Source organism: Culex pipiens, chromosome 3, assembly GCF_016801865.2.
Source record: "Culex pipiens pallens isolate TS chromosome 3, TS_CPP_V2, whole genome shotgun sequence".
Lineage (NCBI taxonomy): Eukaryota > Metazoa > Arthropoda > Insecta > Diptera > Culicidae > Culex > Culex pipiens.
In genome coordinates this window covers 79,912,909-79,936,681 of record NC_068939.1, presented here as the reverse complement: position 1 = coordinate 79,936,681, position 23,773 = coordinate 79,912,909, and the positions used below count along the sequence as shown (strand labels likewise).

General features: G+C 38.6%; 1 protein-coding gene across 1 annotated transcript in view; it reads left to right on the top strand.

Annotated features, from left to right (window-relative positions):
* LOC120428904 (uncharacterized) overlaps positions 1-16,926 on the top strand; it is a 97,765-nt gene extending 80,839 nt beyond the window's left edge. Inside the window, exons 3-8 of the mRNA XM_052709918.1 lie at positions 4,664-5,999; positions 6,442-7,419; positions 7,597-7,616; positions 8,011-8,444; positions 8,510-8,758; positions 15,312-16,926. Coding sequence (XP_052565878.1) covers positions 4,664-5,999; positions 6,442-7,419; positions 7,597-7,616; positions 8,011-8,444; positions 8,510-8,758; positions 15,312-16,225 — 3,931 coding nt within the window. The 3' untranslated portion in view covers positions 16,226-16,926. The remainder of the gene's footprint in view (positions 1-4,663; positions 6,000-6,441; positions 7,420-7,596; positions 7,617-8,010; positions 8,445-8,509; positions 8,759-15,311) is intronic.
* The last annotated feature ends 6,847 nt before the right edge of the window (positions 16,927-23,773 follow it).

Sequence of the window (23,773 nt, the reverse complement as noted above, 5' to 3'; positions counted from 1 at the left end):
CTAGGAATTTTTTTTACGGATTTTTAAATTTCTTCTCATTTTTTCAGATGTTCAAATTCTTCTCAATGAAACTAAATTCTGCTAAAAGGGTTGTGTAGGGGACATTTCTTAAGATGACTTAGCTGAAAAAATCTCGTTTCTAGAACAAATCATGTCATTTTGGCAACTGCCTAAAGTTGAGGGTGGCCAAAAATGACCTTTCGAAAAATCAACTTTTAAATATTTTAATTGAATTTGCTCGAAAAGTACTCAAATGTTTGAAAATTTCTACTTCAAACATTTTAGCATGTCAATGCGATTATCTCAAACAAGAATCTCTATTAAATGACTTGTGTTGATCCTATCTTTGTATTTGAGCATAACTTTAGTTTCGTTTGACCCAATAGAACACCCTCTAAGGGGTTAGATTGGGTAAATTTTCAAACGATTGGCATTTAAGGTAGAGTTCATCAAATTCCACCATATTTTGGGAAAATGTTAATGAATTATTTAAGTACAATTATACGTTTAAATTTTTTCGATGTTATTTACAATGTTTTTGTTATTAAGAAACTACGAGAGGTGTATCATTTTTTGACCCATAGTCACCCCCACTGACGGTTCTTTTTAACCCTCTAAGGACTAGTTTTTTTTTCTTTTTTGTCTTGTTCAAAAGGTCTTTTTAAGCAACTTTTGTTCGGAGAATAAGTTTTCTTCTCTTGTTTTATGTTTATCTTGTTTTATTTTAGTATTTGAATTTGCACTTATCTTTTTTGGTGTTAATTTGACTGTGATAGTATTTGACTTATTATACCATATCCTATCATACCCCTTTACCTTTTTATTTTTTTCACATTAAATATTACAGCCCTTTTTCAATATTTGCCTGATTTTTGAATGTTCTGCTATATAGTGAAACCATTATCACTTAAATTGTAAACAAATGTGCAAGGGTGTAGTCTAAGACATCACCAAAATAATTACATTTATTGCAATTTTACTTAAAATTAAGGAAATGTTAGGAAAAAAAACAAAGCCAAAGCCATGTGAAAAATATATTTAAAAAAATTACAAGGTCAAACAAGTTTAAACTCAAAATGTATTATCACTATCATCAGATCGAGATTTTGAAACAAAATCAATAGTTAAATTGAGATTCAACATTTGATTGTAAAATGTCATTTGCTTTTAACCAGCCATTTCATAGATTTATCATTTCTTAAGTAATCCTTTTTTTTTTCATTGAAAAACTACTTTTGACTTTTTTTTTGAATTATTGAATTATTGAATTATTATTTTTTATTTTTTATTCTATATTGTGACCCACCAACATAAGAAGAGGAGAAACAGTTTTTTTTATATTTATTTTTTGACAAATTGAAAACCAGCCATGATTTAACATACAACTTTGAAGAATTTGAAATGTTTTTGAAACTTCAACAATACTCCACAAGTTAACAAAAAAACGGCAAAGGTAAAGTTTTAAAAATTTAACAGGATTTTTTATTTACATGATAAATCAATTTCATAAAATTAGTGCGATTCCCCATTTTTGAGAAAAAAGTATTTGATTTGCACATTGACATTAGCTTTGAAAATGTGTTTCAATTTAAATCTTGTTATATATAGCTAAGACGGAAATGAGAAAATAAGTTTCTGTCAAAATCTGTGAAAAAAAAGCAATTTGAAATTGAAAATGGAACCCAATCCTAACTATGTCAAAATTTTCTTTCTGTAGCATTTTTTTGTAGATAATTGCATAATTGTTCCAAATTCTTAAATGAATTTTGAAGTTTCGAGAAAACCAAATAAAACAGTGGATTGTACAATACAAATATGACACAAAATTTCTATAGTAAATTTTCAAAACAACATATGTAGTTTCCTATGCAGTTAGGACTCTTTGACAATTTAATTTAGATTTGTTTTTAAAGGCTTTTGAAACCTCCTCGCCCACACAACAAATTTCACATACAATATCAAAAATTAAGTACATGGAGCATAACATAGCTGCATCACCTCAAAATGAGATACGTTCTATTTAAAAGACCCTATGAGCTCTTAGGACATTGAAATATACAAATTCAAATATCACAGGACCTATTTCAATATTTAGCTCAACCGGCTCCGTGGCTTAATGGTTACAGCTTCTGTCTCCCAAGCAGAAGGTTCAGGGATCAAATCCCGGTCGGTACCTTTGAAATTTGGAATCAGGAATTTGAAATTTGAATATGAACAAAAACGAAAATGAATCAGGTGGGATACGAACTCACACCTTTGGATTGGTGGTCTGGCACGCTAAGCAGTCGGCCATCAGAAGGTTTACACTCTAGCAGTGAATTGATCCGAAGTGTTGAAACATCGTCAGCTGTGTGCTATCTTGTGACATAGACCATTTTGGTCGAAAATGAGTTAATGATGACGTTTTGCTATACTTAACAAACACTACAAGATGCTTTAACCCAATTTTGGAAACTCGCTTCCGTTTCCCGGATATCGCAATACACACTTGTGACATAGACCAATTTATCATCAAAATGATTGTGCACACTTGTGACACGTCATACATGTTGTTGGAAAATGTGGAAAATTTTTCTTGTTTTTCACAAATTTATGTACACACATACTTTCTAAAGGCAATGCAACCTTTTGTTTTTGAAAATATACTGATTAAGTCGGTTAATCTAATGATTTAAACCTATATTAGTTTGTATGGGAATTCTGTGCACACTTGTGACACGTAGTACAATTTTACTTTCGAAACACACTTGTGACACGTGCTTTTCAGATTTTTGATTACATAATTTACTGTATCTTTTAACTGGTGTAACCAAATTAGTTGCAACTTGGAGCGTTTGTTAAGCGATAGTTTACGAACCGATTGCTTCAAAAAGTTTGGCTCTACCGTTCATAGTTTTGAAAATATTTATCATCAAACTTTAAAAATCGATTTTCTCAAAAAGTACTAAATGGTCGTTGTCACAAGATAGCACACAGCTGACGACATGTTATCTTCTCATATTAAATACGCGCTGATCCCTGATTTGCCTGAGGGGATTGGAAGTCTAAATATAGATCGAGTTTCCTTCAGATGCTTGCTTCTATGTTTAGGCGGAGCCAAACAATGCCCAGCGACCTCGGAATTGGACCGCAAGGAGCTCTGTCATTCTGAAACGGGTCGTTGGAAGCAGCGCGAGGGCTATCACCACCTAATACCCGGGACTGAGATAAGTCATATACAAAGTCTGATACAAACTATACTTTCCCATAATTTCGCTACCGGTTACACAGTAAAAAAAATCATGGTAAAATTTCATCTAAAACGGAGTACATCTTTTATGTCAGAAAAAAGCTTTAATTTTACCTCTAATAATGTGTAAATTTACATCTGGCAGACGCTAGGAAAAAATATCTGTAATCCTAAAAAAATATCAAACCGGCGATAGTTATATCTAGCTTACTAAGTCCGCGCCCCAACCCGCACGGCCAACTCGCCGCTGTGAAAACTGGACGATCAAAGCCAATGTACCTCTATGTATCGTATATGCAGTAAATACAGTATACAATGTACGGAGCACATAGAGCTACATTGGCTTTGATCGTCCAGTTTTCACAGCGGCGAGTTGGCCGTGCGGGTTGGGGCGCGGACTTAGTAAGCTAGATATAACTATCGCCGGTTTGATATTTTTTTAGGATTACAGATATTTTTTCCTAGTGTCTGCCAGATGTAAATTTACACATTATTAGAGGTAAAATTAAAGCTTTTTTCTGACATAAAAGATGTACTCCGTTTTAGATGAAATTTTACCATGATTTTTTTAACTGTGTAGCGGGTATTGGATTGGACCACACACCTATTTCAATATTTAGCTAGATTTAGCTAATCAAAGGAATGTTTCATATAAATCAAAGCTTTGATTCATTTTTTTTAAAGTTTGCTTCAAGATCCGTATTTTTTACCACCTTATTTTGACAAAGTCTCTAAAAAATTGGAGCCCTTTTGGAGAATTTTTCATTTTTTCCTTGGAGAAATTCTAAGATTGCTTTAGTTAAAAGTGTATTTGCAACATGCAGTCCAGCAAATATAGGATACATTTTAATCTTTTACAACTCAACCTGTTTTTTTTTAAATTGATTTCGGACAAAAAACCGCAAAACAATAATTTGAACTCATTTTGTATCTTCAAAAAGCGTTGGAAAGCAAAACTCATAAATGTTTAAGACATCTTGGGTTTAAGAGTTTACATGTTTCATATGACTTTGTCAATGTTTTGAAAAAAAGTATGGTCTGCAGTAATCTTTGGCCGTGGTAATAACATATATACCCTACTTTTAATGTCGAAATAAGTAAGTAGTAATTTTTCTTATGCCCCAGATTATATTTTGACATACCTGGGATAGATAATGTTTGGAGTTTGTAGAATAGGCATAAAACACTGATTAAAATCAACCTACTGATCACGGGAAAAATAAAAAATCATCGAAAAAAATATAATATTTTCAGGTGAGATAAATCCGCAAAAACTCATCTTTCAACCGTACATAATGTCTTTCCATATAGCTTAATATTTTATATATTTCTCGATAAACACTCTCTTCCCATTTTCACACAAACATCTCACCAATCATTTCCCATCGCACTGAGCCACCCTCCCCTTTTTCTTCTTCTTTCCCCTCGTTCCAGAATCGAACCCCAGCTGATGCGGCGCCTCTTCGCGCAACCCCGCGCCCTCGTGGATCCCCCCTTTATCGAGCAGCGTGGCTCGATCGAGGAAACGCAACGCATCCTGCGCGAAATCGAACGCATCAACATCGCCATGGGCTACCGGAAGAAGCAGGAGGTGGCCTTTCCGCGGACGTCCAACTTCAACGAAGGGTACTTTTATCCCCGGCCGGTCTACCAGCCGTTGAATTTTCGCACCACGACCATGAGTCCCGCGGCACCGGTTCCGATGTTCAAGCAGTTCACGGGTGAACGGTTGGTGTCTACGGTGGACCCATTCAGGGCACAGGTGTACTACTATCCGGCACCGTACTTGCGGGTTCCGATGGTGGATGGTCCGAGGGCGTTTCAGTCCGGGGAGGTGCTGGAGATTAAGCGAAGCAAGGAATTGAGTCCGAAGATCTTCGTGCTGCCGATCGCGGTTCCGTCGGCGGACGGGCGGTCCAGCGAGGTGCGGTACATTCCGAGCACGGTCAACTTTGGATCGCTGCAGAGTTTTAGGAGCAGGGGAAAGGCCATGGACGATGAGGAGAAGAAGGTGAAGAAGGGGAAAGGTATGGTAGAGGACATGGCTGAGGTTGTGGAGGAGGACAAGGTGGATGAGGACCTGCTGGATGAGGTGCTGGACGCGGTTGATTACGATTTGGATGACGATGAGGACGAAAAGCAGCAGGTATTGCCCGTTACGGAAAAGTTTGCGAATGATAAGTTTATGAACAGCAAATTGACTGATTCCAGCGAGGAGAACAGTGACGAGCAGGCTGATTTAGAGGTGATGATGCTGAACAAAGGTGTCCGCGGCACTAGTCGCAGCTTCAACATAACGGCTACCTTCCAGAACTTCACCAACCGGTTCATTCCTTCGAGCACTCCGACCACCACGCTGGAACCGTCAGACATTAAAGAACTGCAACAACTAGACATCTCGGAAACATCCGATGCTACCGCTCCTCAAGCGGAGCTTGAACAGGAGAAAGGTCCATTCGGGCTATTCAACCGTCAAACCGACCCCGGCAACGGCGGCATCGTGATCCAGCGTCTGCGAGTGCGCCAGGGAGGGATTGCGATCGCCGGACCGGGAGGTATTGCAACGGCCGGAAGCGGAGGCACGGCCATTGTCGGTCCCAACGGGACGGCCATTACCCATCCAAGAAGCTTGACGATTGCCGGACCGGGAGCGAAAATCTACGCCGTACCGGAGTCCGTAGACCTGGGCAAGACGATCAATGCTACCAAGAGAAGCCTGCCACTCGATGCCGTCCTGGTGGCGAACGGACCCGTGGTGTACTATCGGAACTGAGCCGTGTTTTTGAGAGGAGTTTAAGTGGCCATGCTGTATATATCTTGTGTACAAATTTCATACGAGACACTTGCCATCACTGGAGATCGTCACTACAAGTCCGACACCCGGATCTCTGCCAAGATTTCGCATTTATTCGACTTGACCGTAATAGTATTGTACTTTAGGATTAATTTTAAAATAAAACTCTAGAGTAAAATCCACAACAAAACAAACCTGTTTCACTTGTAGCGCTAAGACCGTGCATGCCGTGGTGGTTGCAACCCGCACTCGTAACCTCTAATCTTCAGCCTAGTTCCTAACAGCAAGTACCGCCGGTAACCGCTTCTAACCCCCGCCAACTTCAGCTTCGCGATTCAGCTAAGTAATCGAATGTTCTTTTCTTTCCCCTGCTCTCTCTCCCCACCTCTTTGCCACGATAAGCTTCTTCCCCTTCCAGCCACAGCAGGCAGCGTCACAGTTTCCCTCACCCTACCTGCTTGCACCGGGTTCCAACGTGAACCTGAACTACCCACCGCCAGCAACGGCAGCTACGTTCTTCCCCTACGGCACCGGTGAAGGCTCGTTTCAGCTCATTCCAGCGGAAGCGTTCGCACCGCATCCGTTCGCACGGATCCCGAAAACGTACGGCGGCGCGGTGAATCCATCACCACAACCACCGATTACGGTTACGCCGATCAAGCTGACCGACGCACGGGGACGTCCCGCCTCGCTGACCCAGGGACGGAAGCAGAAGAAACCGAAGCGCGTCATGAGCGCACCGTACGTACAAGCGGTTCAGCAACCGAACAAGCAGTTCAAAGTGCAAAAGATGCAAGTTACGAAGCTGCGGAACGTAACACCGGGCATGGTGAAACCAGCGAAGCTCGTGCAGCTGCCAAAGACTCCAGCGAGAGCTAGACCGGCAGCGCCTCAACGTCAAGCTGCGCAGCAGCAGCAGTCGGCTCGCTTACAGACTCCAGTGGAAGTTCAGCTTGTCCCGCTGCAGTTGCAAGCGATTCAACCAGTTCAAGCGGTTCAACCGGTTCAATATCAACCTCAACAGTTCGCTCCACTAATACAGCAAGATGCGTCCCAGTTCCAAGCGATTCTACCCGAGCAACCCGTCCTGGTGACAGCTTCGGGATCAACGGCCGCCGATCAACCGATCGCACGATCCCCCGTGCTTCCAACAGGAACCGCTAGCTATCCCTTCTACGGCGTCCCAACGACCGACAACCGCGACGAAGCTTCGCTCATTCTGGAACCTAACTCGAAGGCCATCTCCGGCAACGGTGGGACGGCGATCTCGACTCCGGTGTCGCACGCCATTCTCAAGCACGGTAGTTCAACCAAGATCCTCTTCCGACCGCAGTCGGTGGCGATCGTGGGCGCCAACGGGAGGGCGCACGCCCAAGCCGATCTTATTGTAGACTATGTAAATTAATTATTCGTAAGAACAAAAAGACTTCACACACTCATGCATTGCACACATACATAAAAGCGGTTCCGAACAATAAAACACACCAATATTTGGTTGTAAATAGTGTAAAACAGTTGGTTTTCTTAGCGCACGTCCACCTCCCCTTTCTTGATCAAGGTCTTGCATTGACAGGTTGACCCGCTTGCGCAGACGTGACCTGCACGCAACATTCCAGTTTTTCTAGGTCTTCACGCTTTTGTTCACTGTAAATATACCAATATACCATGCGTTTGCTTGAAGTTCGCTGCACCTCTCCTCTAAGCCTTATTGGGATGCACGGCCGCATCCAGCTGTGTACACCTACTTCTTCAACCACCTTTCCTGCACTATCTCCCGCCTCACCACCTTTCCTGCCCGTCCTGGAAACCACCTTCCAAGCCGCGTGCTCTTGAACTACTACTAGGTAATTAAGACCCCCGTCAGAAACCCACCCACCCAAAACATGACCTCGTCCGATTTGGTCTCAGTGTTGACGCCCTCGTTTCTCTCTTTCTCTTCCCCATTTTTCTCCGGCGATCCCGCCCCTCCCCCACCATCTCTCCGCAGGCCCGAACATCGCTCCGCGGCGGACGTCCTGAAGCTGCCGTTCTACGGGGGTGCCCGCGGCCAAATCCTCGAGATCCGCAAGAACTCGGACGGAACAGTGGTGAGCAAAATACTGCGCGGTGAAGACGAAGAAGATATGGAACTAAAAGTTCACCAGATCGTAGACGAGCTGAAGAACAACGAGGAGATCCTGGCGGAGGACGACGAGATCCGGGCGGCCGATCAGTCCTTCGGCGACTACCTGCTCAACATCCAGAAGGCGGCCGCATCGCTTGTGACGCTGCAGGACCAGGTCAAGAAGACGGGCAAACTGTCGCCGGACCAGAAGAAGGTGTACGCCGACAACCTGGAGAAGCTGGGCGTGGCGGCGCAGAAGTTGGCCCACATCCAGCAGCAGGACGACGACCATGACGCGATCAAGTTCTTGTTCAACTGTAAATAAACACCCTTCTCCCCCCTTTAAAACACTCAAACACTAACCCCAAACTTCAAATTTTAGCCGAATACGACCAGCAGAACGCCCAGTCGGATGCCCAGAAGAAGAAGACCACGAGCTACAAGGTCACCTCGTTCCCGGGATTCAAGGGCAAGGAGGAGGAAAAGCCGCAGCCCACGACCGCCCACCACAAGAAGAAGGAAGAGGAGGAAAATGTTGGCGAGGAGGACAGCGTGTCGGCCCAGGCTGACGACAGCGTGCAGGTGAACTCGCCCGAAAAGGAGGCTTCGATCGCGGAAGCTAAGCCAGTTGGTGAGTAACTTATGCACAGTACAACAGGAATTGATATTTGATATACTAGACATCAAAATAAGTTTTAAGAGATAATTTTTTGACGCTGAATGCGTTCAGATTTGTTCTAAATGGTAACAATTTGAGTTACATCCTTTTGAACTATTGATAATTTTGTTATTATATGTAGTGTTAGAAAACCTAAAATTAAAAGCAAATATTTGTTTTTTTTTGCGAAAGTGTGTGAAAATGTAGATTGTAGGTAGTTTCTAAAATTACCTCACCTTATGTTTCGTGAAATTTCAATTTTTATTAACATTCCAACGCCCAAGGCTCCAAAAAAGTTGGAACGGTAACTTCAACTCAATGGTTCTCGGGCATAACTCAACCAATCAAGATGATTCTTCTTTCCAGTGATTTATTAGGATGTCGAGATGATTCTAGTACTTTGCAGAACTTAATTTGATCAAATATGTAATTTTTGCGATCAAAAACATCGTTCCAACTTTTTTTTTCGCGTGCAAAAAAAAAATTCGCCAAAAAATCCGCGGAGGCTGTCGTTTAAAAAAAGGTGGAACGATGTTTTCGAACGCAGAAATTACAGATTTGTTCAAATCAAGTTCTGCAAAATTGTAGGATCATCTAGACATTCTTACAAATCACTGGAAACAAGAATCGTCCTGATTGGTTGAGTTATGCCCGAGAACCAGCGAGTTGAAGTTACCGTTCCACCTTTTTTGGGAGGCTTGGGCGTCCGTGTAAGTTGGACATGCGTTGGGCGTTCCAGTGTTAACTAGAAATTTTCGTACAGAGAATTTGCATGCAAGTTATTATGGACAAAATACATCATAGTTAAATGGCCATAATTCTTGATTATTCTCATTAGGTTATTAAAAATTTGTTATTTTTGAACAGGGTTTTCTTCACAAAAATCAATATTTCAAAAGGGCGTACATCAAAAAGATACTTTTTGGACCAAATATTTAAACTTTCGTAACTTAAATCAAAATAGGGGAAATATACTTTCTCAGCCTATTTCTATTATCAGCAAATGAACACTTTGATCATGAATTAAAGCTTTCAAAAAGTGTTTTTGACTGTTCAAAATAATATTCAAAGTAACAAAGTAATAAATAGCTCAAATCGAAGTGAGCAAGCAACTCTCCATTGTTGATGTATCTGCAAATGTTGATTTAATAGCGGAAAACTGCAAAAGTGATGAGAATTGGTCGAACGGCTTAGACTGATTAAAATGGGTAAATTTTCCCTATGTGTTGTAGATTAATAATCATCTGAAAAAATGATTCTCTGCTCCACAAGCAGTATTTTTTGATTATTTTAAGATCTCTGTTGTTAATGATACTCGAGGCTGAAATTGGTAAAAAATTTAAAGTTTTGTATGTATGTATGTATGTATAAGTACCCCCGTCTTGGCAGGACTTGGCCATGACCACAGTATGTTTCAACTGAGACGGTTTGGTTAGTAACCGACTTATATCTTAAGGACCTTAAAAGATTATCATTTTCAATCCAACCATTTGTTATGATATGATTAAAAAGAAAATGACATTCATGTGACTTGGGCCAGGCGATCCACGACTCCCTCATCCAGTCCGTAAAATATATGAAGGCCCTGGGATTTTTTTTGAGAGGGGTTAGTATTTCTTTTGGGGGGGTTGTTAGGCGTTTGAAATATATGTAATAAATATAATAAATGCAATAAATATAATAAATATAATAAATTTGATAAACATAACAAATAAAGTAAACATAGTGAATATTATAAACTAAGATGAATTCGTATGAAATATTAGGAAAATAATATAAGATAAAATAAATATACGATATTATTAATATATAAGATCTTAACAAGTTGTTTCGAATCTTTAATTATCAAAATAGTATTATAAATATTGGAAGCAATAAATGCTTATTAAAGCAGCAATTTAATTTATTAAAATAACATATAAATATTAAGCAAATTAAAAGCAACAGTTTAAGTTAAAACCAAATTAGAGAGACATGTTGGGGCTTGAAAAGAAAAACTTCAAAACAATTGTCAAACCTTGTTTTATTTGGCAGTTATAAATTGTTCCGCTTTTGGCAGCAATAATTATAAAATGCTGAAAAAAATAAATTAAAAACTACCACAGCAAAACACAAAATATTGACTATTTGGGATGCTATTTAAACATTTTATTTTTTTTTTCTGTATTTATACAATTAAGCAAATTTGATTGGTGCCAAAATCGTGACAACCCAAGAAATCAAACTGATATTTTTTATGAATGTCATCTCCTCTGTGACAATTTAGCAAATCAAATATTGGTGCCAAAATCGAGACGATTCAAGAAATAATAAGCAAATATAATTAAGGTATGGAATCTCCCCTGAGAGCCTGAAAAAAAATGTTACAGATTTATACCCGTTATGTAACCACCAGATGGATCCAAAGCTGTAATGTTTGAATTTTAACAATTGAAAAATGTATTTTGATGGCAAATTGTGCCCCAAAAAAAGAAATTGACCAATTTGTTAGAAATCTTCCAAATCAAAAAGACTGGATCTGAAATTTAATGCATCAATTTATACCTGTGACTAAACATTTTTTTGTTAATCTTGTCAATGAAGCCACCAGATGGATCCATAAGCTGTAAATTTCAAATCGAATATAAAATAAAAGTGACAGTTTCTTCAATTAAACTTAAAAAACGTAAACATTTAAATATGTACTCATAACGAACTAGGTTTACTACAAAAATGAATGTTATTGGTGGAATTCGTTAACATAATTATGATTTAATTGAAAGGTTAAAGTTAGTTAAGTTATAAATACTTATTTTTTTATTGTTAACTAAAGTACAACATAGAACGAGCTCACCCGAATGATCCCAGTAGGTTGCTAGTAGTCATCGACTTCTACTGTGACAGCTTGAATGCTGCTCAGCAAGCTCTCCGACAATCTCATCCCACCAGAATTTGCTGCGGTTCGCAGCTCGCCTCTCTCTCTCTCTCTCTCTCTTTCACTCTTCCATGCTTTGCGAGGACGACGGTGACGGCGACCGTTATTCATCCTCTCACAACAACGAATCACAAGGAATATCGTTTCCATAAAAGCTCACACACATGTTTGATTTAAATTTCGTGCTCGTGCATTCCTGGCACACGCTATCACTCTAATTTTTCTCTCTTCACCGTACGTTATTTTTTCGACATTTCATTTTAATTTGCAGCCGCTTATCCGCCATCTTATTTTTTGGATTTTTCGCAAAATTACTGCTTCCATCCAAATTTTCCTGATTTGCAATGAAAAATTCCACTGAAAAAGCCACTCTACCCCTACCGACCACTGCCATCAGACCTTTAGCTTCCGACAGATCGCTCGAAACCAGCAGAAATGACCATCTTGTCGCAAAACAGGGCTCGGCGATGCTCCCGGAAAAGATGCCAAAACCTCCGTTTTGACTCTAAAAACCACCGACTCACACGTTTAGGACACCACTCTCACAAAATAACCCTTTCTTTGTATTAACACTTGGTTTGAAACTAAAAATAACCGTGAAATTCCATTGAAATCCTAAAATTGAAGAAAAACGCAAAAACTTGACGCAGCAAAAACTTTTCGCGCCCGCGCGCACCGATTGCTACGATCGAATCCCTGGTAAAAAATTTAAAGTTTTCATACAAAAAATATATTTTTTTTAAATCATAGCTTTACTCATTGAAGTTGTGCACTTTACAGTTTCGGTTTTTAAATAACTTATAAAAAATTCAGTGATGATTAAATAAAATCGTAAGAAGCAGTTAAAATATATATTTTAAATATTTAAACAATATTTCGTTCAGAGCATGTGTTAAGAGCTCATAGAGAACCAATTAGGCCAAAAAATATTTTTCGTAATATTAATGTCGTAATATTCAAAAAAAGAAAACTGTAAAGGAACAATTTATCCCAATCATCCCCAGTGTCATTTCATTCAGAGGGGTTACACAAGAGGAGATCGAGTGGCCTCAAACTCTATTACCGAAAATGATCAACCCAGTTTATGTTCTTCAACAACAAACCGCATTTCAAACTATGTACGCAATTAGGTTGTTTTTCGGCTCAGCAGTCAGAGACAAATTCAAAAACTTGTAGTTTTTTTCTTTTTTATTCCGACGTTTCGACGCAATATGTCGTCTTCTTCTAATCCCCTGAAGAAGACGACATGTTGCGTCGAAACGTCGGAATAAAAAAGAAAAAACTACAAGTTTTTGAATTTGTCTCTGACTGCTGAGCCGAAAAACAACCTAATTGTGTAATACAGTCGAGAACAACGTTTCATTATGTACGCAATGCGAAAAAAAAAACAAAAATGATTGTTAAAAGTTGTGATGAGAACAAAAGCCATTATATTTATTTAGTTTTTAAAAGTGTGTGCACTTCAATCTGAATAATATTTTGAAATTATTTCTTGAAAATGTTGAATTTTTGTTAAAATAAAAAAAAATGAGGAAAACGGACAGTGGTAAATAAACACATTTTCTTCCATGCAATGAAATGGAAATGTATTTGAATTTTTTTTGCTCATACCTTGTATGAGTCAGAGCCATCCATATCGTTGCTTGTGTGCTATCTTGTGACACGTCTGCTGTAAAATAATAGGACGTGTCACGAGATAGCACAAAAGTGACGATATATCACGTGGACGTTTTATGGTGGGGGCGTGGTTTGGCGATTGTTAAGGTTTAATACAAAAATATATTTTTTGATGGAATTCACCCTAGTGTCTAAGATTAAAAAAAAATCACGTAATTCAAGGTGAAACTAGACGTCGGCCAATAAAAATTTCTTTGCGAATTTTTAAGCACGACAGAATTTTTGCTTACGGCTTTAGAAACGACGTTTTTTTTCTAAAAACTGCATACGCGATTACGAACTCCTGATCAACATAATTAGATTTCAGAATTCGGCTGTTTGCTTGCTATCGTCCTTTTTTTCGTCTGCAGCAAAAAGAACACTTTTACGTTACGGTATTTTATTTTAAAACTGCTTTTGAAAATATGAGTCGTCGAACTGTGAATTTAACGAACTTGAACTACACTATGAACTGTTAGCATGAGTTACAAGCTTAAACAAGGGTATTTGATCAGATGTGTTCTTTGAATCACGTCAAGCGTGAAAATAAAATATTTAAAACTGGTATTTTCACATTTGGAGAAATCTCAAGCAACATGTTTCTTATTCATCCAAACTATTATTTCCTGTGAGTAACAGCAATTTTACATAAAACCTATACGTTTGTGTTCAAAATAAAAAAAATATTTTAAAAGTCTGAATTTTATTTAAATTGACAAAAATTGAGCATGTTTTCAAAAGCTGGTAATTTTTGTTTACAAATAATAAAAAAAATGGTTCAAAAGTCATTTTCAACTAAGCTATAGGAATCTAAGTACAAAAAACTAAACCAATTTTTTATTCTCAAGGCTGATTTCAGTGACTGTTAAAAATAGAAGGACGATTAATTTACGTCAAACGCGTTAGGGTTTGTAGTTGGTAAGTTTAACAAACAAACGATAAGTAATGTTTTGAATTAATTTGAATTGTTTTTTGTACACATTAAAACAAAGAAAAAAGATCTCTTTGTGTTTTTTAAAAGTGCTTTTTAGATTAAATGTACTCTTTGTATTCTACAGTCAGTTTGAGTCATTTTTTTACACACACGCTGACGAGATACAGACTCGGGATCAAGTGTCCCCGGGGATCAAGTATCCTCACTCTTCCCTACATGTAAATGTAAATTAGGTAGACCCAGTTGAGAATCACTGCTATAGAATGACAGAAAAGGTAGTATTTTCATACCGGAATTGCAATTTTATTTGAGAAGGGGTTAACCCATCAATTAATGGTTTTGCACATCTGGCAAAATTGTCAAGGTTTGAATTTAGCTGAAAATGACTTTCGTTCCATCGCTTGAAAGATATGTGAGAGCCTTTGAGAAAAATCACAAAGTTTTACTATTTAGAAATACTGTCCTGGATATTGTGACTCACGTAGAATTAATTGAAAACTTTAAGGCTGGAGTATAATTTAAAACTTTTTTTACATCATCAGAAATGGATTCCGTGTCGTCGTGAAGTCGGGTCCGGTGGTTTAGTGGTTAGCGTGGTAGCCTCTGAATCCCAGTATGGCCTGGGTTCAATCCCAGACGGACCCGGTGGCATTTTTCGAGACGAGATTTGCCTGACCACGCCTTCTATCGGATGGGGAAGTAAAACGTCGGTCCATTTGCGTAAAAGAGGTTTTGAGTGACTCACCACACATAACCTTCGGACGCCTAGAAATGAGCAGAAACTTGCAACAGAGACCACAAAAGACCCGGGGGTCGTTAAAGTGGATTACTTTGCTTTTTTTTGTCGCCGTGAAGTTTGATGTTCTGATAACTTTTAATGAAATATTTTTCGATAAAAAACATCATTAAAATGTGAGGACTACCTTTATTGGCATAGTTTTTAGGTTGAGGACAGCGTCTATCAAGATTTGTTTTTTTTTTTTTACAAAATCAAAAAATAATCATGTGTTTTTATTCCACAGGTCTTGCCATCGCCGGTGAGGGTGGCGTTGCGTCTTCGAAACCCGTTGCCACCGCCGTTGTTGGAGACGGTGGTCTGGCCGTTGCTCGTCCCGTGGCCACTGCCATCGCCGGCATCAAACCGTCCGAGATTGGTTCGCTGGGTCTGCCCATCACCGTGAACAAGAAACTTGTCACCAAGGGAAAGTATGGACTGGTTGCTGCGGATCAGGAAATTCCGATGGGACTGTTGGTTGGACCGGGATTTCAGGAGGCTCGCGTTTCTCAGAATGAAATCGAGGCCGAAATTGACGACGCTCGGCAGCAGGCTATCGGACAGATGAGCGGAACGTTGGCACCTAACTTTGACACGGAGAAGTTCTTGGCCAGCTTGAGGTTGAAGGCAAAGCAGCAACAGGCTCAGCAACAGGTGATTGCGGCTAGTCAGCAGCAGCAGCTTGGATTTGGAGGCTATGGTCAACAGGCCCAGAGCGTCTTGCCTCAGTCGTATCCGTACGTGAGTGATTACATGAGCAGCCCTGCGCAGTACACACCGGCGTATACCCCGAGCTACGTTCCGACCTACTACAGCTGGAATCCGTACCAGTCGTACCCGTCCGCGTACCAGTCCGCTTACCAGACCTACCCCAGCTACCAGAGTCAGCTGGCCCTGATGGCCGCGGCTTACCAGCAACAGCAGCAGCAGCAACAGTTTGCTGCCTTTCAGCCCCAGTACAACCCCTACCTGGCCAGTGCCGTCACCCATGCCTTTCAGCCCCAGTATGACTACCCTCAGCGAACTTACTACTCAGCTGCCATCGCCACCCCGGCCAGCACCGCTGCCCCAACTGCGGCCGCCGCGGCCTCTGCCTACCCAAGCTATTACAATTATCCATCCTACTCAACCCCATCGCCATACAGATTTTTCTACTATTAGTCTGCTCGTGACGCCTCCCGGTAGGGGCGCCGCCCAACCCTACGTGCTAAGCATCAGCTCGAATGGGAACTAGTTTTGTAAGGATCAACAAACAAAAATCAAAAATCAACAAAAAGACTTAAAAACTGTGCGAGCCCTGCCCCGATGAAGTCCCCAGAACGACCACCCTATAGAACACCCTCTGGCATGCCATCGAAGTGATTCCGTACAAATAATTACTCAACTTAACTCAACAAAAAATACTCGGAAGGATGCTTTTGTAGATCGTCTCCGATGCAGAGAAAAAAAAAAATAACTGACGATGGATCGCCTTCCCGGGAAGCAGGCGCGGCCGCGTAGTCCAGCGAGCAGCATGGCATTGGCGAAGATCTACGAGACCAGCCCGTAAAATTTAAGGCATAGATTTAGGGAAGGGAGCGACGTCACTTGTGAAGGTTAGTCCGGGTGAGTGAGGTGAGGTTAGAGGATGGAGAAGGGGTTGGGGTGGCACAATTCGATACAAATAGATTTAGGTAGCTTTCCCAGCGGAGAATTCAAGACAAAGAATTGGAAGAAAAGCATAAATAAAAATTAGTAAAGCTTACGCATGAGTCGAAAGAAGAAGTAAAAACAAATGAGAGAAAATAGCGATTTTAGCGAGTAAGGTCGAAAAAGGAAGTGAAAATGACAAATAAAAATTAATAAAACTGTTCGGAAAATGATGGCATTTTTTGACTGATTAGATTGAAAGAAAATACTATAATATTAAATAAGCAGTGAGAAAGACTTCAATAACATCAAAGCCAAAAATACCTCGTAAGATAATTCAATCTTAATAACATCGTCACCGTAAAGCGAATGATTTACGACTGCCGCCAGAAGCAATGATATCTTCACATTAACATTCGTTCCACTATAGCCTGTGACATGGTGACGGTTCTAGTTCTTTCTTATTTACTCCAACAGAATTAAAACCCCGCGGGGGTGTCGCCTCCTTTTTGGAATGGGGTGTCATTAACATTTATGGAAGCTATTAATTTGCAATCAGTTTTATTCCTCACATCCATCACAATCATTCCTGGTAGCGAATTCTTTGGAAAGTAAGTTTAATATCAATTCATATTATTGATTGGTTAACAAACGTTTTTGGTCTTTTAAAACAATATTAAATAATTATAGTTTAAAAATAGCTTTATTGAAAAAATATTTAAAAAAAATCTAAAATACTTCTATGAATATAACATCATTTTATAATAAATCTAGAACACTTGTTTGTCATGATAAATTAAACTCAAGTTCATTTTCCAAAGAATTTCTCAATTCAATCTTTGGCGACTGAGAGTTTTGCCAGATTTACGACTGCAAGTAGAGGAGCAGGCGAAAGGATTATCACCAGGACATACTAGTTGACTTTTTGCTGGCGATGTTGCTGCTGCTGCTTAATTTATGAGTCTACTCAACCGGTGTTGATAGCATACACGCACACACCACACATACTGCTGACAGAATATTGGATTACACTTGTACAAGCAGTGTTGTCAATCTCATTTAGCATGTTTACGGCTTAAGAGAAAATTTATTGACGTCGATGCGGATAATCCCTAGGATTTGCTCGTTGCATTTAACGATAATGGATTTACTCTTTTTAACAACTTGAAATTTGCAATAATTTATATAGCGGATATCTAACAATAAGAAAAGATCAACAAATGTATGCTATTGTCCAAATGATTTGATATCAATTAAAAAAATATAAAAATTTAAATAACAAGCCATAAAAACTTTAAATAAAATTTGTACCAGCCTAAGGATAGTAAAGAATACGTATACTGACAAATATTTTAATACACTGGTTAAAATAATAAGAATAGTTTGAAGAGTTTTCAATCCAAATCAATGAAAACTATTGATTTTGCATGTCAATTGCTATTATAAAACAATGCACAAGGTTTGGAAACAGGGCTGAAACAGTGATGTTAGTGACAAAATTGAGTTTTCATTAAATAAAATGGTAAATTCGCCATTTTTATTTGACTAAAATGGCTGTACCTTGGCACTGAAGTACCTAAAACTAATTTAAAAAAAAATGTTCAGAAACAAGTTGCCTACAAGATGACGGTATTGGTTTTGGTGGCAATTTCACTTTAGTTGGTTTTTGAAGATTTCGGAATTCGTCAAAATGTTAGGCAAAAAAAAACATTTTTGCCTTCCTCACTGAGGCTATAATCCTGCTCTAAAAATGAACTTTTCACAGAAAGCTGGTAGACCCACCTTCATGTATACCTATCAACTCAGAATCGAAAACTGAAGAAATGTCTGTGTGTGTGTGTGTGTGTGTGTGTGTGTGTGTGTGTGTGTGTATGTGACCAAAATTCTCACTCAGCACTGGCTGAACCGATTTTGGTCAAACCAGTTGCATTCGATTTGGTTTAAGGTCCCATACGTACCTATTGATTTTTATAAAGTTTCGATATGTAGTTCAAAAGTTATGTTTAAGAATGTGTTTTTGTATTTATCCGGATGTTGGATAAGTGATAGGAAATCGATTCAAATATCGTCATGTTATACATGTTTGGTTAGGTAATCGCAAGACCTTTCCAATGAGTCCAAAACATTGAGGATCTGGCAACCCTGTCTCGAGTTAAGAACACTTAAGTGATATGTATGTACTTTTTTGAAGCCGGATCTCACTTAAATGTATTAAAACTATGTCCGGATCCATAATCCAACCCACCGTTGGTTAGATGATCATAAAACCTTTCCAACAAGTCCAAAACGTTGAAGATCTCGCAACCCTGTCTCGAGTTATGACCACTTAAGTGAAATTTTTGTACTTTTTTGAGGCCGTATCTCACTTAAATGTATCAAAACTATATCCGGATCCATAATCCAACCCACCGTTGGTTGGGTAATCATAAAACCTTTCCAACGAGTCCAAAACATTAAAGATCTGGCAACCCTGTCTCGAGTTATGACCACTTAAGTGATATATATCCAGAGTTTTTTTTGGAAAAGAACCAACTATTGTCTTTCATATGTTTATCGGACCTCAAAAAAAAAAAAAATCTAGATATGTACGTTTTTGAGGCCGTTCCCACTTAAATGTATTAAAACTATGTCCGGATCCATAATCCAACCCACCGTTGGCTAGGTAATCATAAAACCTTTCCAATGTGTGTGTGTGTGTGCAACCAACCAAAGGGACCACGCGGCCACTTCTTACAAATTGAGTTGTTTCCAAGTATTTAAGATCTATATTCTATACATGCAAATAACTCGCATAGGCATTTGGAAGGTGTTAGCAGCTCCGAGCTTCGGTGACCTATTTCTACGCTGGCTAGCCGAGCGCGAGGTACCTCAGCTTTTATCGACAAGCCCCGCCCTGAAGAACGTTTTCACCAATCGGGTTCAAACGTTATTTAGAACTTCCGAACCCTTGTCAAATGGACAAGGACCCAGCGCGTATATAGTTGATAGTAACAGTATTCCTACTTCCAATCATAGCTCATTAAGCCGTGATGGCCTAGTGGATAGCATTTTTGCTTACCAATCCAAAAGGCGGGGAATCGAACCCCGACTCGAGCGACTTTGATTTTTCGTTCATGTTCAGAGTTTTAAGATTAATATTTCCTTTCTCGTTGGGAGCAGATGGGAATCGAACCCAGGACCATTCGCTTACAAAGCGTACACCGTAACCAGTCAGCCACGGCCGCTCCTGTAATCATAAAACCTTTCCAATGAGTCAAAAAATCAAAGATCTGGCAACCCTGTCTCGAGTTATGACCACTTAAGTGATATTTTTGTACTTTTTTGAGGGAGTATCTCACTTAAATGTATTGAAACTATATCCGGATCCATCATCCAACCAACCGTTGGTTAGGTAATCGAAAGACCTTCCAACTAGTCCAAAACATTGGAGATCTGGCAACCCTGTGTCGAGCTTATGACCACTTAAGTGATATTTGTGTACTTTTTTTGCGGAAACTAGATGAAATTTGTGTCCAAACCCATCGAATCACCAATAGTTGGTAAAGAGTGAGGAAGGCACCAACCACTTAGATGGATTATGTTAGTTTTTCAACTTAATTATGTTGTCAATGAAAAATGACGACTTCCTGGATATGAATACAGAACATTATTCGTGGGTCTCTTAACTGTGATTTGAAGTGAAATTTGAACTAATTTTCAATGTTTAAGAACAAAAGATGATTTTTCTATGATTACTACAATAAATCGCAAATCCCGAGTTCTAAACGATTTTTGGGAATTTTTCGTTGTAATTGTAATTGTTCCTAAGGCAAAAACCTATCGAAATCCACTACACCCATGTGAAATTCTATTTGATAACAGTACCGTCATCAGGGGTGAGATTGTGTCTTACAAAAATGCTGAAATTTGTATGACCCAATCTCACCCCCCAGACCCAATGTCACCCCTGATGACGGTACTCGGCATTTTTGAAGTTGATTTCAGTAAACGCCAGGCCCGTAGCCAGGGGGGGGGCTTTCGGGCTGCAGCCCCCCCCGAAATTTTTTCCAATTTTTTTTTAAATTGAACTAATACCTTAAAAAATCTCAAATCAATGATTGTGTGTTCTCTTCCCAGAAATAATTTGCAAGATAGAGAATCAAGAATAGATTGATCAAACTAAGTAATTTGCCTGTCCATTGCTGGGCTCAGTTTTTGTAGATTATGGATCCAATATTTAAAAATTGAGCTGCACATTTGAACATTGTTCCATTCAGTAACATCTCATTTATCTTGTAGTTTTAGCATTACATTGCACAGTGGTCCAGATCGCAAAATTAAGTGGAAAATGGATTTTCCGAAAAATGGTGACGTTTTGGAGCTTTGGTGTCTTCAGAAGAGTTGTTGCAAATGGAAAGGGGCAACTTTTGGTTTGGTTCAAAATTAGGGTGGTTCACGATTAGGGTGATTTTGAAAATCTAACTTTTCAGGAATATTTTTGGGAATTTTTTTGTCTTCTAAAAAGTTGATGGGCTTGCCAATCCAAGCAACTTTGTCGAAGACACCAAAATTTTATCTCGTAATCTACGCCTTCTATGACCAAATTTATAAAAAGCATCTGAGCAAACCTTCAAAAATCAGTTTTTTGAACGTGGCAATTCAGGGTTAACTTTTAGAGAAAAGTGATATTCGGAGCACTTTTATAGCTCTACAAAACAAACATTTTCATTTTTTGACATGTCAATTTGGACTTAAGGGTCAAAAGTTACAGCCATTTTAAGGTAAAAAAGATGCAAATTTAAAACTTAAATATCTCAAAATGGCGCAAGCCAAATTTTAAGCACTAGGTTGCATTTGAAAGAAGAGATCTAGCACTACAAACGCTGAAAAAATCTCAGGGGTGTTTTTCTTTAAACTTGAGATATCTTCATTTGAAAAAGTCTAATTTTCAAGGGAAAACCATATGGGACCACCCTAACGAAATTCGAAAATTGTCCAAATATATGTTTTTCCATGTAATTTTGCCCGCTGAATCTGAATCTGCCCTCAGAATTGAGCCAAAATGTCAACAAATCGATTTTTGGTCATATTTTGGGTTTCCATGTAAAATTATCATTTAAACCCAAAATATGACCAAAAATCGATTTGTTGACATTTTGGCTCAATTCTGAGGGCAGATTCAGATTTAGCGGGCAAAATTACATGGAAAAACATATATTTGGACAATTTTCGAATTTCGTTAGGGTGGTCCCATATGGGTTTCCCTTGAAAATTAGACTTTTTCAAATGAAGATATCTCGAGTTTAAAGAAAAACACCCCTGAGATTTTTTCAGCGTTTGTAGTGCTAGATCTCTTCTTTCAAATGCAACCTAGTGCTCAAAATTTGGCTTGCGCCATTTTGAGATATTTAAGTTTTAAATTTGCATCTTTTTTACCTTAAAATGGCTGTAACTTTTGACCCTTAAGTCCAAATTGACATGTCAAAAAATGAAAATGTTTGTTTTGTAGAGCTCTAAAAGTGCTCCGAATATCACTTTTCTCTAAAAGTTAACCCTGAATTGCCACGTTCAAAAAACTGATTTTTGAAGGTTTGCTCAGATGCTTTTTATAAATTTGGTCATAGAAGGCGTAGATTACGAGATAAAATTTTGATGTCTTCGACAAAGTTGCTTGGATTGGCAAGCCCATCAACTTTCTAGAAGACAAAAAAATTCCCAAAAATATTCCTGAAAAGTTAGATTTTCAAAATCACCCTAATCGTGAACCACCCTAATTTTGAACCAAACTAAAAGTTGCCCCTTTCCATTTGCAACAACTCTTCTGAAGACACCAAAGCTCCAAAACGTCACCATTTTTCGGAAAATCCATTTTCCACTTAATTTTGCGATCTGGACCACTGTGCATTGGTTAGGATGGTCCAAATCTGGGCTTACTTGGGGCTACCCCCTAAAATCAAAGATTGATCACTAGTCTAAGTTCCAAAATTTGAGCATTTTCTGACCACTGACCACCAAGTTTGGGCAAAATCGTCAAATTGTATGGAGAAAAGCAACTGTTTCAGTTTTTGACCAATGGAAGGCGCAATAACTATCCAGTTCTTACCAATTTTCAGAACTAATATCTTCTTTAAATTTGGAAAAACTTTCCCGAAGACACCTTATTTTTTTGGGTTTTTTGCTAAAAAGTTATTAACCTTCGAAAATAGCAATTTCCGAGCGGATTGCTCTAAGGGGCTACATAGAAATAATTACCGTCATCTGGGGCGAATTGGGACTACAGTCTGAATAGGGACAGCAAAAATCCTTAGATCTTGTTGTCTTATTTTTGATTGTAGAACTTAAGTATGACCCCTGAAGAACCATAAAATAATTTAGTTGGATTCAATGTGGCGGCCAAAATGGAGGTCAAGAAATATTTCTGGTGTTTTTTTTAAAGGTCTAATAAACCAAATTTCCAGTTTTTGCTTTTTGGGTGCTTTTGAAACCGTCATGGGTATTAAAAAACACCCAAAATGCAAAAACTGAAAATTTGGTGTATTGGACCATTAAAAAAACAGATGCCGAATTTGATGTTAAAAATAAGCAAATAAAACATGCCGATTTCATTTGTTCCTGATTCGGTTATCCGAAGTCCTTTGAACTTCGGATAATCGAAACTATGGATAATCGAGGCTTCGGCTAGTCGAATTTGGACTGTAAAATTAATAGCCCTCCTTTATTTGCATTAAAACCTTTAAACTGTTAACAAATGTTTTTTTCTACATTTTTCAAAATTTATCATAATTTCTCAAAAATATTTAGATTTTGTTTTCAAAAACGAAAGCATTTAATATGAAAAACATTTGAGTGAATTTCGACTATTATCAGAAATACAATTCTAATTTTATCGTTGTGGTTTTAAGAATATGGTTAGTTACATATCTGAGACCTTAGAGAAAAATGCTTGAGAAATATCTGTGTGTATTTTTTTATTACTTTTTCGTAAACCTTTTTTCCGAAACCACTCGTCCAAAATGCTTTCTTTTGGTCACATTTTTTAGTTTCCACCGTGGCCAATCTCCAATTTTTATTTAATATATCAAAAATCGGAAGATCAACTAA